Genomic DNA, 19,657 nt, shown 5'->3' on the forward strand with positions numbered 1-19,657 from the left:
CCGTTGACAGGGGATATCGCCATCACTCTGCCGACCTTCAGTCCAGCGTCAGGAGCCTCCCACTCCCTGTTCACCAGCTTTTGTACTTTCTTTGGCAAAGGAAAGATGTAGTGGGCTCCCTAATGCCATCTCGAATAGGGTTAACCCCTTCATTGTCCAATTCCTCCTGGGAAATCTTAAGCCCTAGCACCTCCAAAACTTGAGGAATGAGAGGGCGCAGCTCATCCCTTTTAAAACAGTCTGACCACATTCGGATAGTCACCTTCCGCCGACAGGGTCTCCTGGTCATCTGAAACAGCAGTATCTACATCCGCCTGGTCCGGGTCTGTCCCCGCAGTCACCCCCGTGAGTGGAGTCATACATGATCCCAGGCTCGGGCCCTGAGGAGCCTGTGCCCCAACATCTCTCTGATGGGGCTGATCCACGGGGAGTGGACCTGAGTCCACACCCCGAGTTTGTTTCTCCAGCGGGTGCCCTACACGTCCCCTTGGGGACCGGGCCGATTAACTGGCGCATGCTTGCGAGCCAAAAACGCCTCATGCATGAGGAGTACAAATTCCGGGGAAAAACCCTCCGGACCCCCCCTCCCCCTCCGGGGGGTGGGGGGGGTGGGGACTGGGGGCACCGTGCCATCACTCCCTATGGAGACCGCCCCTTTAGGTGCCAAAATGGGAGGAGCATCCTCCACCTGTGAGTCCCTGTCTAGAACACTTGGCCCCTCTGCCTGGGAAAGGCCCTCCGACCCCAAGGAGTCCCTCGACTCTGAGGTACAAGTAGGACACCGTGTACCACACACACGGCAGACCAGTGATTTCGAGCGCAGGCCCATCGGGAAAGGTGCGCCGCCACGCGGTGCTAAGAGGGAGAAGGCCGCGAATATCCAACACCCGCTCGCAGCCCCGATGCGGGAAAACCAGGCCAGGAAGCAGCGGCCAACTATGGGGGAGAGAGAGTGCAGCCACGATGCGGGAATAAATTAACAGGAGACAGGTCGGATTAAAGCCGGCCCCCCCAAAAAAAACCGAAGAAAACCCCCACTGAGCTCAGCTGCGACGAAAAAGCGCCAAAAGAGGAGGAAAGGAAGGGAAAAAAAAATCTGTTCCTGTCACGAAAGGACCCCAACCGGGTCTGAAAAAATTCACCCCCTCTCCTTCGATGTAACCTGGAGCCCCGGGAGTGGAAGGAACACCTTGCTAACAGCCTGCCTTCCCGGTCTTAGCAGACCCGATCCCCCTGTGCTGACTCCTTACCTCCGATCCGAAGGCAGCCGGCCAGCCTCGCGATGAAACTTTGAATGCTTTTTTTTTTTTTTTTGGTGAATAAACTTTACTCAAGATGCTGAAGCAGGGATGGAAGGAGCAGCTGCAGCAGTGTCGGTGGGGAGAAACCAGGAGCCCCTGGAAGTCACCCACCGACTCGAGGTAGGTGAGACTCAGACAGGGTTTCCCAATCCCCCGGACGCCCGGCTTCCTCTGAGGGATGGCCCACAAAGGTGCCTAACACCTCAGGAAGCGCTGCAAGTTCCAGAAAAAATGCTAACTGAAAAAACCTAAACTGCAAAACTGCAGGAGTGTATCTCTACCCTCTGCTGGAGTCAGAGAAATACTGGCTAACTGCAGGTGGCACTCTGGTATATATGGCAGTGCCCAAAGTTTTGGTTCTCCGACTCCCTCTGCTGGTAGGGATACACAACCCACTTCTCTGGACTGATCCTGTACGTACTGGGAACTAGCCCTTACAAGTCATTCCTAGACTGAGCCACTTTTACCTTAGAACTATAAGAGCAGCCAAACCGGGTCAATCCTAAAGTCCACCCAGAATCCTGTATCCAACTATGGTAAGCAGCAGGCACTTAGAGGAAGTGGATAAGGCAGACCTGCTAACAATTCAAGCCTTCCCACACTATGCGAATTAGCCTTGCTCAGACCACACATATCCAATCCACTGTGGATATTCTGAAAAACCAAGACCCGCTGTGACCCTTGCTGAGAAGCCCTAACATAAGGAACAGAGCTGTCCATCTGCTGGCACATCAGTAGATCTCAAAGCAGGAGACAGGCCTTCTGAAAAAAAACAAAAACTGCATCTTCCTCAGCCAGCTCTGCGCTTGCAAGGGATTAGAACCAAGATAGGAAGTACATGGGCCACCTCCGGAGGCTCACTGTGATTCTATACGTTACTGCAGTTACACACACACACACTGCAAGGGACCATCTATTAAAAATGACAGTAGGGGAAGGGAGTGGGCAAGGCTAAGGTTCACAGATTGAGAAGTCTAGAAACGTAATCCCTATGGGAGAACAAAGGCCCTCATCCAGCTCCAAATATACAAAGACCTATCACAACAACAAGAAGCATCCTTCCAATGACAAGAGACCAAGAACACAGCAGCAAGGTGATCAATCATCCTGCATTCTAATAGGTCCTCAGCGTGGCTCTTACAGAATAATGACCACCCACCCAGACCTTGTAATGACCACCCACCCAGACCTTGTAATGACCACCCACCCAGACCTTGTATTTCTGAAGATGAAAGGGGTTTGGCTCAGTGGCAGAGACTGGAGTACCAGTGCCCGCTATGCATTCTGGAGCAGTCACCCACTACCACTCTCAGCAGAGTACATGGCACGTAGCTACCTTGGCTGGCAATATATCCCTCCCTGCAAGGCACCAGGGAAAGCACAGGAGCCCCGGATCTGCGTGTGATGTGCACTGGCGTCCTGAAAGAGAAGGCATGAAAGAGTTTATGACAGCTGAACACAGAGCATCAGAAGCCTCTCTCCTTACAAGACACTTCCAGGCAGTGCGATCCTGATAACAACAAAAGCCCCCTTTACAGAGAATAAGCACTGGCAAGGTGGGAGCATTCTGAGGAGACTTCACCACAGACTGTTTTCCAATTAAACTTTTAGGAAAGCAACAAATTAATCTAAAACTCCCAAATAACCAAAATGCATTTAATAAAAAGCATCTTGTAATAAATATTTAGCAAAAGATAAGAAAAGGCTCTTAAAAATTGCCAAGTAAAAAAACATTGGCAGACCCAGCCTATATACAATAGTTTAAAAAAAGGCAGCACAGGGCCAACCTGGAAGCAAGGACTATACACTACCTAGCAGAGAAGAGGGGTTCAATTCCTAGAGCTGGTAAATGCTACAGAGGTGGCATTCACAGCCCTGGAAGAACTGAGTCCTCACTCACTGATCAATGGTGACACCTAGTGGCCAGACCTAGAGTCCATGTTGCGATTGCAGTTTGTGGCCTTTGGCTAGGACTCACTGCAACAGTTGGCCTGAGTTAGGAAGGGATATATTCTGTTCACTTTATTTTTTTAGCAGGTATCAAGAGGCAATGTCCAGCGTGTGCTGTCAGAATCAGTGCCCAGCTCCCTCCCATGACACAGTCTGGAGAAGGGGAGTCTTTTCTTTCCTAAATGTACCAAGAGAGTATTTCTCACCTCTGGCTGATATCTATTTGCACCCTGAGCAGTGTACATAATCTTCCCAATCTCTGTATTTCTCACACCCAGCTGATCTACTTTCCTTCCCGAAGTCTCAGAGCAGTGTACTACATACTTGCACTCACTGTGTAATTCTCACTCCCCCCCTCCCCACACAGACTCTGAGTAGGGTGCTGCGTGTTCACATTCACTGGGGATATCATTTCCACCCCGAGACCCAGCGCAGCGTATGCCATCTTCATACTCACTCTGTATTTCTCACATCCAGCTGATATATATTGCCATCCTGGCACCCTGCTAGGATGTGGATGCTTGACAGGAATGTACAGCAGTTAAAGGCATCAGAGCCACTGAAGAGGAAGACCTGAGAGAGAGAGGAGAAAGGGAACAATTAACAACTGCCCCCCAAAGGGCACTTCCTAGATACACTCAGCTGTGCCCACGAGTTGAAACACCTGTTAAAAATGGTGAGACACAATGAAGTTGCTCCTTGTTTCCCCCCTCCTCTTATATCATAATCCCCCTGGCACCCCCTCAAGGCACAGACTGCAACTATGTCCAATCCCGCCCCTTTGTTCATCCACTGGCCTCCATCTTTAGCTCAGGCCAAGAGGCACCTTTCAGGAGCAAGAAGTGATGCCCAATCTCTCCCGACCCACCGGCTGTAAAATTCAAGATGCTGCTGGCACAGTGCGTGGCCTGCATGAAACGCACCAAACACCACAGCGGGCAGCCAAACTGCCTTTATAAATCGAGCCCGCTGTCATGATAACCAGCAGATCGCCCGCTCTGGCATTCTTCAGAACCCACCAAAATCTCCATCATCAGTGGTACTGACGACACCTGCCCTAGAAAATCTGCAAACATTTTCTAGGTACAGATAGAGTAAGTGGGCATATAACAAGCGTGTGGGTAGAGGTGGGAAAGGATCTCGGGTTTTGGGTACTTAGCAAAAGGTGGTGCTACTCCCTTCCAATCCCCAGAAAATAACTAACTCTCAGGCAGGAGGGGAGGCCATGTCACACTAGAACATGAACACTGCAACGCTGAAGTCGGTCTTCCATTGTATTGACCTTTCAGAGAGCCAGCCCAATGGCAGTGAGGCATGACTGGCATGCAGGAGATCTGGATTTGATTCCCAAGCCTAGCTTTCGGGATGGCAGGGATGCTGCAGAGGCAGCACTCACAGTCCCCGAGGTTTAGGAGAGATCTCGGCGATCGCACAGGGGGTGATGCCTAGTGACCAAGCCCTCGTGTGCCAGGTTTTGGAGGAAGCGGCGAGTTATGATCTCCAGCCAAAGGCCGTTCCTGCAATGGCTGGCTGAAATAAGATGGGGGGGGGACTATAAAACAGACAAACCCCCCCCCCCCCCCCCCACTGTTAGATGCAATCGCTGGGGGCCCAGGAAGTGAAGGGAAGCCAGAAGTAAACAACGGTCTCTGGCCTGTAAAAGCAAGTTTATCTATCTATACCCGTCGTTAAGACGAGCCATCACAACGCTTTACAAATTGTAAAATACATAGGATAAAACATACAATGTTAACAAACAGTAGGCATTTAAACTAATAATAGCAATAAGAATAAACCATGAATAAACAAAAGATAAAAGAATAAAATAAGTAAAGAGGTTAACTGGAAGACCTCCCTGCCATCACATGCTATGAAAGCAGGCTCATGGCATCCTAGCCCAGTACAGATTGGATACAACTGGGCTGGAAGCTGAAAGGAGGAGGAGGAAACTGCCAGGCCCATAAAATGATGTTCAATCTCTCTCAAGATATAACGAAATTGTTCTATGAAAGATAAATGTCCACTAAAATACTGCTTTCGCAAGCAATCATCAATAGCTGCATGTTATCTTTATTTCCCTTCCCCACATAATACAGAAAGGCTGAAATGCCAACAGAATACCTGGTCAGAGCTTTAGAGAAAACCTAACAGCCCCCGGGGTCAGTTCCTGGCCCAGGACTGCCTCCCTCGCTCAGCAGCCTGCCTGGGAGAACCCTCACCACCCAGTGCCCCACCGCAAGCTCTGCCTTTCTGTCCGCGCCGGCGCGCAGGATGCTGGGATCTGTGCGCTCTCGGGAGTGTGGAACGGGCGCAGGTCCTCACCGGCTGCCGGCTGCGCAGACTCACACCTTGCAGCTTTTTGTCTTCTCGAGCCAGAAGCAGCATCTTCCCTTCTGTACCGATCTCCCGGTTACCTACAGACATGGGGTGGGGGGTTTGCACATTACACAAGCAAAACAAAGCCTGAATCACATAATACTCTCTCTGTATGAGTACCTCACACCAGGGCCACCATGGGCAGCATTCATTCCTGGCCAGCACCAGACGCCAAGAGACAAAGAAATACATCGAAAACACTTTTAAATAAATACCTGAGAAACAGGCAAGTCACTAATGTACCAAAAGAATAGAAATGCATTCCCTGTGAGCTGAAGGAGAGCTGGGAAGACTAGTAACTTATATAAAAATGAATAAAGCAAGTTAGCTTATCGGAAATGTTGTTCTCCTTAGACAGCAGGATGAATTAGGCAGGATTTGTGGGTGATGTCGTCTGGCAGCAAACAAACCCTTCTCTATAAGCTCATAGAGCTTGCGCTCTACTAAGCATGTGTGGGAATTCCCACTGGGACATTGCCTTGTGAGCCCCCTCAGTTGATTTTAGAGCTAAATCTAGCTAAATAGTTAGCTCTCCAGGGAGTCAGGCAGGTATTTAGTATAGCTCATTCATCCTGCTGTCTACGGAGAACATTGTTTACTGTAAGAAAGTTTGCCTTCTCCGTTGACAAGAAGGGTTGAATTAACCATGATATGAGGGCAGTCCCAGCTGAGGGCTTCGGCGAAGCGTTTATTCAATAAGCAACCTGGACCTCATCGTGGAGAGTAGACTGCTGGTGAACAGGCTACAGAAAACTGCTTGTCCAAATTTACTGTCATTCTTTGAGAGTTTATCTAGACAGTAATGGGACACAAAAATGTGCACCGGTGACCAAGTTGCAATTTTGCAGAGGTCTTCAAGAGGCAAGGCTTACAGATAAGCCACTGATGCAGCCATGGCTCTAACTTGATGAACCTTGGTGGTGTCCTGTAATGTGTAGTCTGTATAGCAGTGCATAATGCAGTCTCTGCTAGCCAGTTGGACAATGTATGTTTTGCCACTACTATGCCCAGTCTGTTAGGATCATAAGAGATGAATAGCTGCAAAGCCTGAGGATAGAGCTGAATTCTTCTTGTATAGCAAGCCAAGGCTCTTTTAAAGTCTAAGATATGAAGGGCTCTCATCTTCATGTGGCCTCAGGGAGAACATAGGTAACACAATGGCTTGATATGGAAAGCTAATAATGCTTTTGGTAGAAATTTCAGGTGGATGCAGAATTGTGTGCAAGGCAAAAAAAAGAGTCAAAAGCCTGAGGTTCACCGACATCTTCCAGCTGACATTAATATTCCTTGTAGCAGTACTTACTATCAGGCCGATACAGTAAGGACGCCTAAGAAAGAGTGCGGCAGTGCCGGGCACACAGTTTGGATCACATACCGCTCGATACGGTATTCAAATGAGACGCAAACGCAAGCCGCGTCCAAAGCGCGTCCATGAAGCGCGGTATACAGCGCCTATACAGTATCCTGGGTGCGCTGGTACCTGACATTCCACCAGGAAAGTGGATGGTTCTCCTACAGACCCCGCTGCCTTGAGCGCCCAGCGCCGGCAAGCCCCAGCAGCCGGCGGCAGTGAGCGCAAGAAAGCACCTGTGCGTGCAGCTCCGATTTTCCGCCTCCTTCGGACGGGCAAGAGACGAAATTTCACAGGCAAACTTTCCCCCAGCCCCCGCTCACCTGCCCTGGCCGCGGCCACGCAAGCCCCCAGCAGCAGAAGGGCGTCCGTGGGTGCCGGTCTCCCGTGCGGGCGCGCTGACAGCTCCGGAGCAGTCCCAGTCCTCTCTCCCCTCCTCCCGAAGCTCGCACCGCGGCTCCCCTGCCTCCCGGGGGCAGCCAGCGGTGAAGACCGGCTTCAGCAGCCCGGGGCGGATCGGGCGCTCCCCATGCGAGGCGGCTTCCAGCAGCCCCCGCTGGCGAAGGTGCATGAACGCACGCCTGTACGTCCAATTTGGGCGCTCAAGGCAGCGAAGGTGCATGAACGCACGCCGCGACCTGAGCGCCCGGCTGGACGTCCGAGGTCACGGCGTGCATTCATGCACCTTCGCTGCCTTGAGCGCCCAAATTGGACATACAGGTGGGCGCTCAAGGTAGCGAAGGTGCATGAATGCACGCCGTTCTCCCCCCCCCCCCCCCCAAAAAAAAATCAGCTTTTTAATCGAAGCACTGAAAGTGTTCGACTCTGCAGTACTTCCTATTCCTGTGTCGCTGTTTTGTTTTTTTTTATCTTGAGCCCTGGCTGCTGGCTTGTTTGCTGCATCCAAGCTGTGGAAAGCCAGCATCTGTAACTCCCTCGGCATCTGAGAGTGAATGAATCACAGGTCTGAATGAGTGCCTGCATTCACGCCCAGAGAGCTGGGAAGGGGATGAGTACTGATGTCATTCCCCGGCGTTACCTTCACTTCTTCTAGGTATGCGTGCAGAGCTCCAGCAAGCAAGAGAGATTATAACTTCAGTTCTTAGGGGTGAATTTTCAAAACCTTATGCTGCTGGGAGCTTGCGTGGCCGCCTGTACGGGACAGGTTGTGCGGCATCGAGGCAGCAACGGGAAAGGTAAAAAAAAAAAAAAAAAAAAAAAAAAAAAAAAAATCGCAGCAGCGACGAAAAAAATGGCAGGGAGCCAGAGAAACACGCGGTTAGTTAAAAAAAAAAAAAAAATTACCCCGATTCGAATCGCACGGCCAGACTAGTGAAAAAATAGCTGCAGGCTGCTCCGTTTACTTACTTTCCCCCCTCCCCCCCCAAATCGGCTCGTGGCAGCGAGTAAGGAAGAGGGACCAGACCACTGGTATCTTTCTCTTGAGCCTTAACCTCGTGGGAGCACCACGGGGCCATCAACCCCAGCTCCTTAGCCCTCAACCAGGGGGGACGTTCCACCAGGACCCCCTGGGAGGTTTTTATTTTCCCCCAAAGTTCCTTTTTTTTTTAAGCTTGATTCGTTGACAATAGCCTTGTTTCCTTTAGAGCTTTTTTTTTTTTAAAAAGGGAAATAGTCCCAACTTTAAAATCTGGTCAAGACTGCAGGTTTTGCGCCACTTCCACCTGCTGGAGACAGAGAAATACTGAGGAGATGCGGGTAGCACATCAGGTTAAGAGGGGGTGCTCTTCAAGTTTTTCTCTGTCTCCATCTGCTGGAAGGGAGGCATAACCCACAGTCTGGACTGATCCGGGTACGTACAGGGAAATTCCTGATAATACATCCACTGACTGGCTGAACTCCACTGAAAGGTAATCCAAAAGAGCTGAATGTGATGGGGGTGAAGGGCTGTTATGCACGGAGCAAGAGAGGGACCTCGGGGTGATAGCGACTGATGATCTGAAGATGGCAAAGCAATGTGACAAGGCGATAGCTAAAACCAGAAGAATGCTGAGCTGCATAAAGAGAGGAATAACCAGTAAGAAAAAGGAGGTGATAATCCCTTTGTACAGGTCCTTGGTGAGGCCTCACCTGGAGTACCGTGCTCAGTACTGGAGACTGAATCTCAAAACGGACAGAGACAGGATGGAGGTGATCCAGAGAAGGGCGACCAAAATGGTGGTGGGGGTCTCTATCAAATGACTTATGAGAGGTTGAAGGACCTGAAAGCTTTTAATGATGCACAATCTACAAACCTTTTCTGTTGGAAAGAATTCAGTAGAACTAGGGCTCACGTAACGAAACTCCAGGGAGGAAGACTCAGAACCAACGTCAGGAGATATTTCTTCACAGAGAGGGTGGTGGATGCCTGGAATGCCCTTCCGGAGGAGGAGGTGGTGAAGACAGAAACAGTGAAAGATCTCAAAGGGGCATGGGATAAACATACATTGTGGATCCCTAAGGCTAAGGATGGAAATGAGGAAAAGGGTGCATGGGGGTAACTTGCTGGGGTGGTGGTTACTACCCTTAATCAATAAGCCTTCACACTGTTGATGCAACTCCATCACTGCTCTCTGCTTCAACAGCAGGGGGAAAAGGGGAATTAGATTCAGACAGCAACCAACAAGGACTTTGGATTTTACGGTCTGGGAAAACAAATAAACATGGGGGTAACTTGCTGATAAGGCTGTTACTACCCTTAACCAATAAGCCTGATGCTGTTGATGCAACTCCAACATTGCTCTCTGCTTCTGATGTAAGACACCTCTGTGTGATTTTTTATGGTGAGCTTTCAATAAAACCACAAATAAAGTTCATTTTTAAATCTTCATTCTTTTATTTATTAAAATTTTATATACCGCTTGTAAATCATGTTAACCAAGCGGGGCTACATTAAAAACAAAAAAATGGTAAAAGATAAATCAAAAACCAGGGGAACATAATAAAACTAAATTAAAATAATCAAATCAAAGAATAGTTCTAATACAATTACCTAAAATAAAAAACATGACAAATTTAATAAACACTGATTTAAAAAAAAAAAAAAAAAAAAAAAAGCAAACCCCAAAACACAGCATTATAAGTCATTTACAGAGAACTGTTAATACCTGTTAACAGCTAAATTGTTTGCAGATCGATGTTAAATGCCAGTTTAAAAAGCAAAGCTTTAACTGCCTTCCTGAACTTAGTAAAGTCAGCCTCAGCACGAACTTCCAGAGACAATTCATTCCAAAGCAAAGGAGCTTGGTAACTGAAAGAGGAATCTCTAGTGAACTCAAGACGAATCACAGAAGGCAAAGGTAAAGAAGAACAAAGAGAATGCGTTGTAGTATAAGGAGATAAGTTTAGCCAGATATAATGCTCTTATTCTAATTCTCTTCCCAGTTTTAAGACCCTTGTTGTAATGTAACTTTTGATCTCTTTGCACTTGTTTATGTTCTGTTTTTTGTTCTCACCCCTTGTTGCATGTAAACCGGCATGATGTGGTTTCTAATCATGAATGCCGGTATAGAAAAACGCTAAATAAATAAATAAATAAATAGAATACGATAATCGGAAGACAGTGTAATTGTATTAAAATGGGAGATATGTAATATTTCTTGAGACCAAAAATCAGTCTAGCTGATGTATTCTGAAGTAAATGTAATCTTTTTGATAGTTTGATAGAGCTAATAATGAGTTATAATAATATCAATTTTGGATGTTATAAATGCATGTACTAAAGCAGATCGAGGCTCCAGAAGACACCGTAATCGAAGAATATATCTAATATAAAAGGCGGCTTTCTGAACAGAGGAAATTTGATGAATCTTGGAAAGTTGAGAATCCAAAACCTCACCTAAAGTAGATACAGTATTTTTTTTTTTTTTTAAGGGAATATGAGTACCAGCCATAACAGGAATCAGAGAAGGGATCGATGATCTGAGATTAAACCAAAGTGCCTCACTTTGCAGGATTTACTCGCAGATGGTGGTCAAATAACCAAGCAGCAACGGGATCTAAACAAGAATTTAGAACACTAGGATCAAAGTTAGAGCGACTTTTAACAAATAAGGTAATCTGAATGTCATCGGCATAAAATGAAGGTCGACATCCACATTCTTGAATAAGAAAAAAAGATGGAGTAGCCAATGGTGAAATGAAAATATTAAATAAAAAAGTGGGGAGGGACTCCTGTTGACAGATGCCTGTCATATTTCATTAGCCCAATCTACACAAAAAGAAGAATCCATGAAATAAGATGTAAACCAATTCAAAACTCCATCCAAAAGACCAATTTCTGCCAAGCGATTAGGAGTAAGGACTGATTGATGGTATCAAAAGCTGCACTCATATCAAGAAATACAGTGCTTGCAGCATCACCTAATTCAGAATGAAGTGTCGTCAGTAGTGAATGAGAGCAAAGCTGACTCCATACTATGGTTAGAACGGAAACCAGACTTCAAATGCTACATAAGCTTAAACCTTTGCTACATACTGATGATTTTCATTCTGTTCTACAGGCCCTGGTTTAACCAGTATTGATTACTATAGTTCTTTAGTTTGCCTGAGGCTTCCTTGAAAGCTCTACAGATTTTGCAGAATACTGCTGACTGGTACTAAGCTTTTGACATATTACTCCTGAACTGAAGTCTCTTCATTGGCTTCCAGAAGAATGGGTATAAAATATAAGATCACGTCACTTATGCATAAACTTATTAGAAATGATATTGCACCATGGGTTGCTGCCATTTTACATATTTACATTCCTGGACATGTGCTGCATTCTGCAGAAAAAACGTTTTGGAAGTACCAACACATAGGACTATACATTTGGCAACATCTCGTGAGCGTGCCTTTTCAGTAGCTGGCCCAGCTTTTTGGAACACCCTATCAGAACAACATATAACAGATGCATCATAACAGATTCTACTTTTTTTTTTTTTTTAAAGAAGGCACGCAAAACCTTTTTATTTAAAAACGCATTTAGAGAAAATTGTGGCATAAACACTAGTTTTACTCTTCACCAGGTAGTCTGTTTTACTTCTATATTTTGAGCAACCATCATGAATTGTGTGTTGTTTTTAGTTAGTTATTTTTTAAGCTGTTTTTATTGTTTTAATTGATGTTTTGTTATTTGTGTTTTAGATTTTGTTGCTTTGAATCAGTATTTTGATTTTTATGTATGAATTGTTGTGATTTGCCAGGATCTGCTGGAATGGGTGGAACAAATTTAAATAAACAGAACCACTACGTGAAGCTTCTGATGGAGTATTGGTACGAACTAGGACTCCTTATCGTCGAAATAAACCAGATATTCTGGAAAGGAGAAGTTGAGAGGCTGTGTCCTCTGTTCTTGATACTAGAATGGAATCCTGTACATCTTCTGGGCTCTGCAAAATTTGGATTAGAGGCGAGGGGAACCAGAGAGCAGATGGAATTTGGGGTCATCAGACATAGCCCTTGTGCAATTAATTTTGTTGGTGTAAACGACCTGGTAATTGGTGGGAACAGGTGTATCATATCCCATTCTGCCCGTTAACACTCTGGATAGGCCAGCATAGTGCTGCGAGGGGAGCTCTGCTGATCGATGCACTGATTTAATAGCTAGAGGTGTCTAGGTTTGAGGATCTGGGGCTCAAAGTATCAAGATCAAGGAAGTATGTGCGTCAATGGAGTTGGTGGCTTGCCTGATGTACCGAACACCAATGGTACCAATGAACCTGAGGCTCGGTGCCAGCTGTTTTGGCAGCTCCACAGAGTGGTGCCTCTATTTTTTCAACACGTGCTGATTTTGTTTACTTGGCCCCGGTGATTCGGCCTGTGCTTCCGACAGGGGAAATACTTTGGAGACGCTCCAGCTCAATTCCAGAGGCAGGGATGTAGACAGGGCTGCACTTTAGGAAGAGGCCCGACCGTGGCTAAGTGACTTGCGCAGTTCCTCCATTTTCCAGGCCCTTGGGGGATATTCATAACAGTTGACCTGGCCGTTATCCTGTTCCAGGCACTGGTAGCACAAATGATATCCATTGGTAATAGACATTCTCCTACCACAAATGCAGTCTTTGAAACCACCCACTGTAGCTTTCTTCTTACCAGACATTGCGATGAAAAATTTGTGGGGGGGTTTTTTTTAATAAAAAAGGTAGTACTAAAAAGTGCTGTTTGGGGGATGAGGTGGCAATGAGGCAACGTTTAAGAAGTTCTGAAATTCTGAGAGAGAGCGCGCCATGTCTGTGCTGGTGCTTGGACGAAAAAAAAGTCTGAGGTGGCTCACAAGGCAACTCGCACACACGCTCAGTAGAGCAAAAGCTCAACACTAAGAGAAAGGTCCGCTTATTGCTGCCAGATGACATCACCCACATGTCATGGCTAACTGAATTCTGCTTGTCAATGGAGAACTTTTTTTTTTTTTTTTTAAGAGGCACTTCAGCCTCCAGGTCAGCTAGGATGAAATGCTGGTCATAGGTGTATAGCACTGAAACAGAGCAGCTTAGCAGCTCACACACAGAGCAGAGTCTTTTAAACTGTTTTCTCTTGGCTTCAGACCTAGAAGACACTGGCAGCGTTTCCAGGTACCCATGGAGCTTTGTCTGGTGTACTCTGACAGCAGCTCACTGAGGGTCAGAGGGCAGCTGCATGCCTGGCACACAAAAAGTCCTAAGATAACTACCTTTTCATTCAAAAGCTTTCATCTGCGGGCAAGTAGAACTATACATTCAATATAGCCAATTTTTGGAGTGGGTGAGGCTGAAACGCTCCTTTAAAAAACATCATAAAACAGACTAGTGTAGACAAGGCTGTTCTGAGGGTGGGGAGAGCTGGCCCGGGGCCCTGCCCCACTGTCCTCATCCCAAACACTATGCATTTAGCATCAGCTTGGGGATGGAGCAATGCACACCAGCATTCCAGGGCCCTACTACAGTTGCCTCGCTCTGGGCCTAAAACCCTCCACAGGTATTCCCATGCATGAGGCACAAATGCACCCAGCGGTCCATTTTGCTTTCATCTTTGTCCCATATGTTTTTACTTATCCATTTTAGAAACAGTCTCATACAAAAACATTTTAACTTTTCTCAATGCAACTAGTGCATTCAGATCCACTGATTTTATCTTACTTTAAATTTGAAAATAAAACCAAAGTTCTGCATGAAGTTTTGCTCTGAAGAGTATAATCTCAGCAACTCGGATCTGCAAAGTTGGGTTTAGAGACTCACAGAAAGGACTCACTGGGTGTGTCATCAGGAGAGCCGAGGTCCACTGTGCTGTCGACCACATCCAAAGCGATGCCATTAACGGGGGAGCCGCAGTCTGCAACCACAGCCAGGCACGCGGACTTCCCACAATCCCACAGCCGGGCTGTGCCGTCCCTGGAGCCAGAAATCACGTTCCTGCCACGCTCAACGACGGCCACGTCCAGGATGCCTGCATTTATCAAAGACAAATAAATACCTCCAGGACCGGATGATGCGCCCTGAATGTTATGGTACACTGGGGCCACACAGAGCAAATCTCCATGCCGTGCATGCTATTTAGGCCAGAAAGTCACTGTAGGGCTAATTTTTGCAAACCTGCAGCAGCAACTGGCAAACAATCAGAACAGCACGGGATGTGAAAATGTTTCTCCAGCCTTTCCAGAATCACAGGAACACTTCGACACCGGTCAAAGAGCAAAATAGCTCAATTCAAAGCCCACTACCGACCTTTTACCCTCAGGACCTTAATCTGATCAGTACACCCACCAGCTATGAAAGATCCTCTCTTGAATCATTATACGACCTTATACCCTCAGGACCTTAATCTGGACAATCCATTCACCTGCTAGGAAAGATCCTCTCTTGTAGCATTAGCTCACTAGCTTATGCTTTTCCCTTAGTTATGTCTTTCAACATAGAACACTGTCATCTGTATACCCCACCGATACATCTCAACCTTACTTACCTCTTACCTGCAGTTATCTTATCTCATTCATGTTATTTGACAAATTTTTACTGTCTATTTTATATATCTTTCACATTTATTTTAATATTTATTGATTTATATATTTAATATTTATTGATTTACGTTCTTTTGTTCAATAATATGTTGATTGTTTAATGTAACACCGCATGTCATCTGTTTAATACTCTGTCTATTGTTTAACGTAACGCCTTACCGGCGACAGTTTTGTTCTATGGAAACAGACTTGATTTGATATGTATATCGAGAATGTCGGTATATAAAAACTCTAAATAAATAGAGGGAGACATGACACTGCAGTCAATAAAAGCTTTTTACATAGAAATGTTCTTATATAACTATTGACTGGAGCAGAGAGTTACAATGTAAACTTATGCAGGAGTGACAAGATGACTAATACAGGATTAAAAGCCCAAGATGAAGGACCAAGCGCATCCATGTTTCCAGATGGCCATGCCGTTAATCTGAGGGGTAACAATTCTACACCGTAACATGACAACGTTCAGCCAAGACTGGGTCTGCTGGACCTTAATATAACGAAAAAGCAAAACAAAACTGGATTTCAGAGGCAAATTTTCATCCTTTTATAAATGGAAGAGTCTCCCAGCTGATGGCGTGATACCCGTTTACCTCTCAGATGATTATACTGGCAGGACCCAACCCTTTATTCCTTTCTTGGGAAGCAAGGTAATACCGGTACTGCGTCACTATTTTTTCAGCACATTTGGTAACAAAGTGAACGCGCCTATTAGCATTGCCGTGATTATCCATCTACCTGTACGCACGAGCGGGCCATGCGCACTGTGAAGGCACCCAATTTCTGCTCTTGTTTTGCACAGTTGGGCAAGAGATATTAAAAAAAAAAAAAAACCATTTGTTGGGGAGGAAGTAGTGGTGGGAGGCGGGAGAGATGCCCCTTAAGCTCTTGCACCTTTGAGTGTGGGGAGGGATAGAAGTGCAGATTATGTGCATTCTCCCTTAAGCTCTTGCATTTCTTTTGGGTGGGGAGGGGCCCCGCACACCTTGTACATGTTCCCTTGATCTCCGCTCACTGCTCCCCTCCCCCCCAGCACCCCCCGCTCCACAAGACTAGCAACCAGAATACCCACAGAAGGTGAGCCAATCAGAAGTGAGAGAAGAGCTGTAGAGGGGAGGCCATCCCAGGGATAGAAACTGGAGGACAGGAACGGGACCCTTCAGGAGAAAATAAGTGCATCACTTTTTTTTTTTTATTTGAAAAGAATTCGGTGGGAGCCACAACTGAGCTCCTTGCTCCAAAAGCTCTCCCCCAAATCAGTTTCTAGCTCAGTATCAAGCTCAGCAGCCTCCCTTTCATGCTCAGGTCCCCAAACCTGATGTTTCTTATTGAAGGAACATGACAGTTCCTTTACCTTCCATTTCCAAATGCTTTGACAATTTTTGTTTGATTTAAAAAGCAGACCAAAAGGAAAATTGGTCCTTACCTGCTAATTTTCATTCCTGTAGTACCACGGATCAGTCCTGGATTTTGCCTCCCCTCCAGCAGATGGAGACAGAGAAGCTTTTGACTGACACTGCCCCTGAAGTTGAGGTGCCACCTGCAGTCCCTCAGTATTGAACAGTACCCAAGCCAGATGAATAGAAAACCATAGCTACCTGAGCTATGTACAATTCTCCCCAAACGAGCAGAGGGGAGGAGAAACCTTGGAATCCAAAAGGAACCCTTGCCCGCACAGGACAAGAACCTGAAGCCAAATAACTCTGACCAAGCGGACTCTCCAGATCCCCAAAATGGATGGGACTGTGGACTGATCCGTGGTACTACAGGAACGAAAATTAGCAGGTAAGAACCAATTTTCCTTTCCCTGTACGTACCCGGATCAGTCCAGACTCCTGGGATGTACCAAAGCTTCCCTACACTGGGTGGGACCCCGAGAGTCCTGCTTGAAGCACACGGGCACCAAAACCCCCTGCTTCCGGGGCCTGGACATCCAGACGGTAACGTCTGGCAAATGTGGGTAAAGATTTCCAAGTAGCCGCCCTCCAGATCTCCTGTGGCGAAACTTGCTGACACTCGGCCCAGGAGGTCACTTGTGACCGTGTAGAGTGAGCACAAAGACCCATAGGTACCGGTCAACCGTGAGCTATGCACGCAGAACTGACAGCCTCCTTCAACCACCGAGCAATAGAGGCCCTAGAAGCCTTATACCCCCTCCTGGGGCCACTCCACAGCACAAAAAGATGGTCCAACAGGTGGAAACTGTTGGTAACCTCCAAGTAGCACACAAGTGCTCGCTTCACGTCCAAGCGCCGCAAATCTCTAGAGTGAGGAGTGGAACGATCTGAAGCCAGAAAGGAAGGGCGTTCCACGGACTGATTCAAATGAAAAGATGAAACCACCTTGGGCAAAAAGAAGGGAACCGTTCTCAAGGATACCCCAGTATCAGTGATCCTCAAGAAGGGTTCCCTACAGGACAAGGCCTGAAGCTCTAACACCCTCCGAGCCGAGGAAATAGCGACCAGAAAAATCACCTTCAAAGTAAGATCCTTCAGTGTCGCACGTTTTAGAGCTCAAAACCAGATTAAGACTCCAGGATGGGCACGGACTCCGGATGGGAGGACGTAAGTGCTTCGCCCCCTCAAGGAAGCGCACAATGTCCAGATGACCTGACAAGCGAATGTTGCGCGCTCTACCCCAAAGACAACAGAGCTGCTACCTGAATCTTCAGCGAATTAAAGGATAAACCTTTAACTAGACCATCTTGCAAAAAGGCCAAAACATCAGGCATGGAGGCACGGATAGGGTCTATTTTGTGATCCACAAACCAAGACTCAAAACACCTCACACCCTGACATAAGACAAGGACGTAGAGGTTTTCTGGACTGCAAGAGTAGGGATTACTGCATCCGAATAACCCTTATTCCTCAGGCGCTTCCTCTCAAAAGCCAGGCCGCTTGAAAAACCGGTTCCTGAGAGGCCGAGCAAACTCTAAAGCGTAGCCTTGACTTATTACGTCCAAGACTCACTGGTTGGAGGTAATCTTAGCCCACTCCTCGTAAAAAAAAAAAAAAAAAGTGCCAGCTGGCCCCCTATTAAGGGAACCGAGGACTGGACCAGCCTCGCCTCATTGGGAAGACTTTGCACCGCCCAGGCCCTGGGTAGAGCCATCTCTACCTGGCCGGTGGCCACGATAGGGGGGACCCCATGACTACTGCCTGCAAGAAGAACCAGAAGACCTGGATGCCTGAAACCTGCGATTTTCATGAAATCGCAACAGAGGAGGACCAGCAGACTTTGCTTTCGGCTTGTCCTTGGGCAACTTATGAACTTTATTCTCCCCCAAGGATTTGATCATGTCCTCCAACTCCTTACCAAAGAGCATCTTGCCCTTAAAAGGACAAAGAACCCAGCTGCGCCTTGGAGGAAATACCCCCCGCCCAAATTCCTCAACCAGAGGAGCCTGCGAGCTGAAACAGCAGAAATCATGGTTCTTGCCGAGGTCCTTAACAGGTCACACAATGCATCGGTACTGTAGGCGACCACGGCTTTCAGCCGCTCAGCCTGGAGGGCCTTCACAGCCGACAAGGACTTATCCATCTGGAGCTGCTGTACCCAGCAAAGGCCTGCTCGTAACATAAAACTGCTGCATAGAGCAGCTCGAACTCCAAGGACAGAGACCTCAAAAATCTTCTGGAGGTGAACTTCCAGCTTTCTATTCTGAAGATCCTTGAGCGCCGCAGCACCCGTCACAGGAACGGTCGTCTTCTTGGTAACAGCAGTCCCGGCCGTATCCACCCTTGGAATCCTGAGAAGGTCAAGCACTTCCTCAGGGAGCGGATAAAGTTTGTCCATGGCCCTGCTAACCTTCAGTCCAGTGTCTGGAGTATCCCACTCCCGGGAGACCAGGGTGGTAACTGATGTGTGAAAAGGAAAGGTCTTAGTTGGGCCCCTGAGGCCCAACATCACTGGATCCACAGCACCCAAAATCTCGCTGTCTGGGGGGGGGGGGGGGGGCCTTCAATGCCCAGTTCTTCCAGAACTGTAGGAATCAGAGGGGTCAGCTCCTCTCTTCGAAACAAAACGCAGCACCCTGGAGTCATCCCCATCGACCGCTGCACATGTCCGGGATCCTGGCCCCGTCCTGGTCCACTACCACAGCAACTGTCCCCGATAGACCCGAAGCCTGTGCGTTACTTGGGGGCACAGCAGGCGGCGACGACAGGGACCTCAAGGGGGACCAGGGGTCGCAGTGCCCACCCTCCCATGGGCCCTTAAAACACTTGGCAAAATGGAAGGGATCCCCCTTCCTGCCGCTGCGTCGGACTGATTTTCTGGCCTTGAAAAGCTTGTGCAACAGATGCACAAATTCAGCTGAATCAGAGGAAGACGAATTGGAGCCCTCACCAGGCTCTTCTGCTGAAGAAAAATTTTCAAATGCTGTTTCGCGCCCCCCCCCCCCGAGGGCCTCAAGACACAGCAACAACGAAGAAGGAAATCCCCTTCCTCAGGCCGCGTGAACACAGCCAAAATGGCCTCCGTTCCCATGCTCAGCAGTGACGGATCCTTCGGGGGGTTTTGCACAGAAGAAAGTCTCCCAGGCTTGTGACAAGCAGACGTTCTCCTTCGCGCCATTGAACAGGAGGGTACCCTGCCCCCCCGGGGAGACACTCTGCACATAGGCAGGTGCGCGAAAGGCACGCACATGTGGCGCCGCAGGCAGTGCAGGCCGCACCACATGGCATGGCAGCGGAGGAGAGATCA

The 19,657-nt window shown here is 47.6% G+C and overlaps 1 protein-coding gene across 2 annotated transcripts in view; it reads right to left on the reverse strand.

The window, feature by feature from the left end:
• The window catches only part of PAAF1 (proteasomal ATPase associated factor 1), a 46,374-nt gene that overhangs the window by 14,920 nt on the left and 11,797 nt on the right, over positions 1–19,657 (reverse strand). For both annotated transcript variants that reach the window (XM_029602113.1, XM_029602114.1), the window contains 4 exons: positions 14,188–14,382; positions 5,574–5,665; positions 3,709–3,824; positions 2,638–2,720 (listed from right to left, as the gene is read on the reverse strand). In XM_029602113.1, coding sequence (XP_029457973.1) covers positions 2,638–2,720; positions 3,709–3,824; positions 5,574–5,665; positions 14,188–14,382 — 486 coding nt within the window. The remainder of the gene's footprint in view (positions 1–2,637; positions 2,721–3,708; positions 3,825–5,573; positions 5,666–14,187; positions 14,383–19,657) is intronic.

Source organism: Rhinatrema bivittatum, chromosome 5 (assembly GCF_901001135.1).
Source record: "Rhinatrema bivittatum chromosome 5, aRhiBiv1.1, whole genome shotgun sequence".
Lineage (NCBI taxonomy): Eukaryota > Metazoa > Chordata > Amphibia > Gymnophiona > Rhinatrematidae > Rhinatrema > Rhinatrema bivittatum.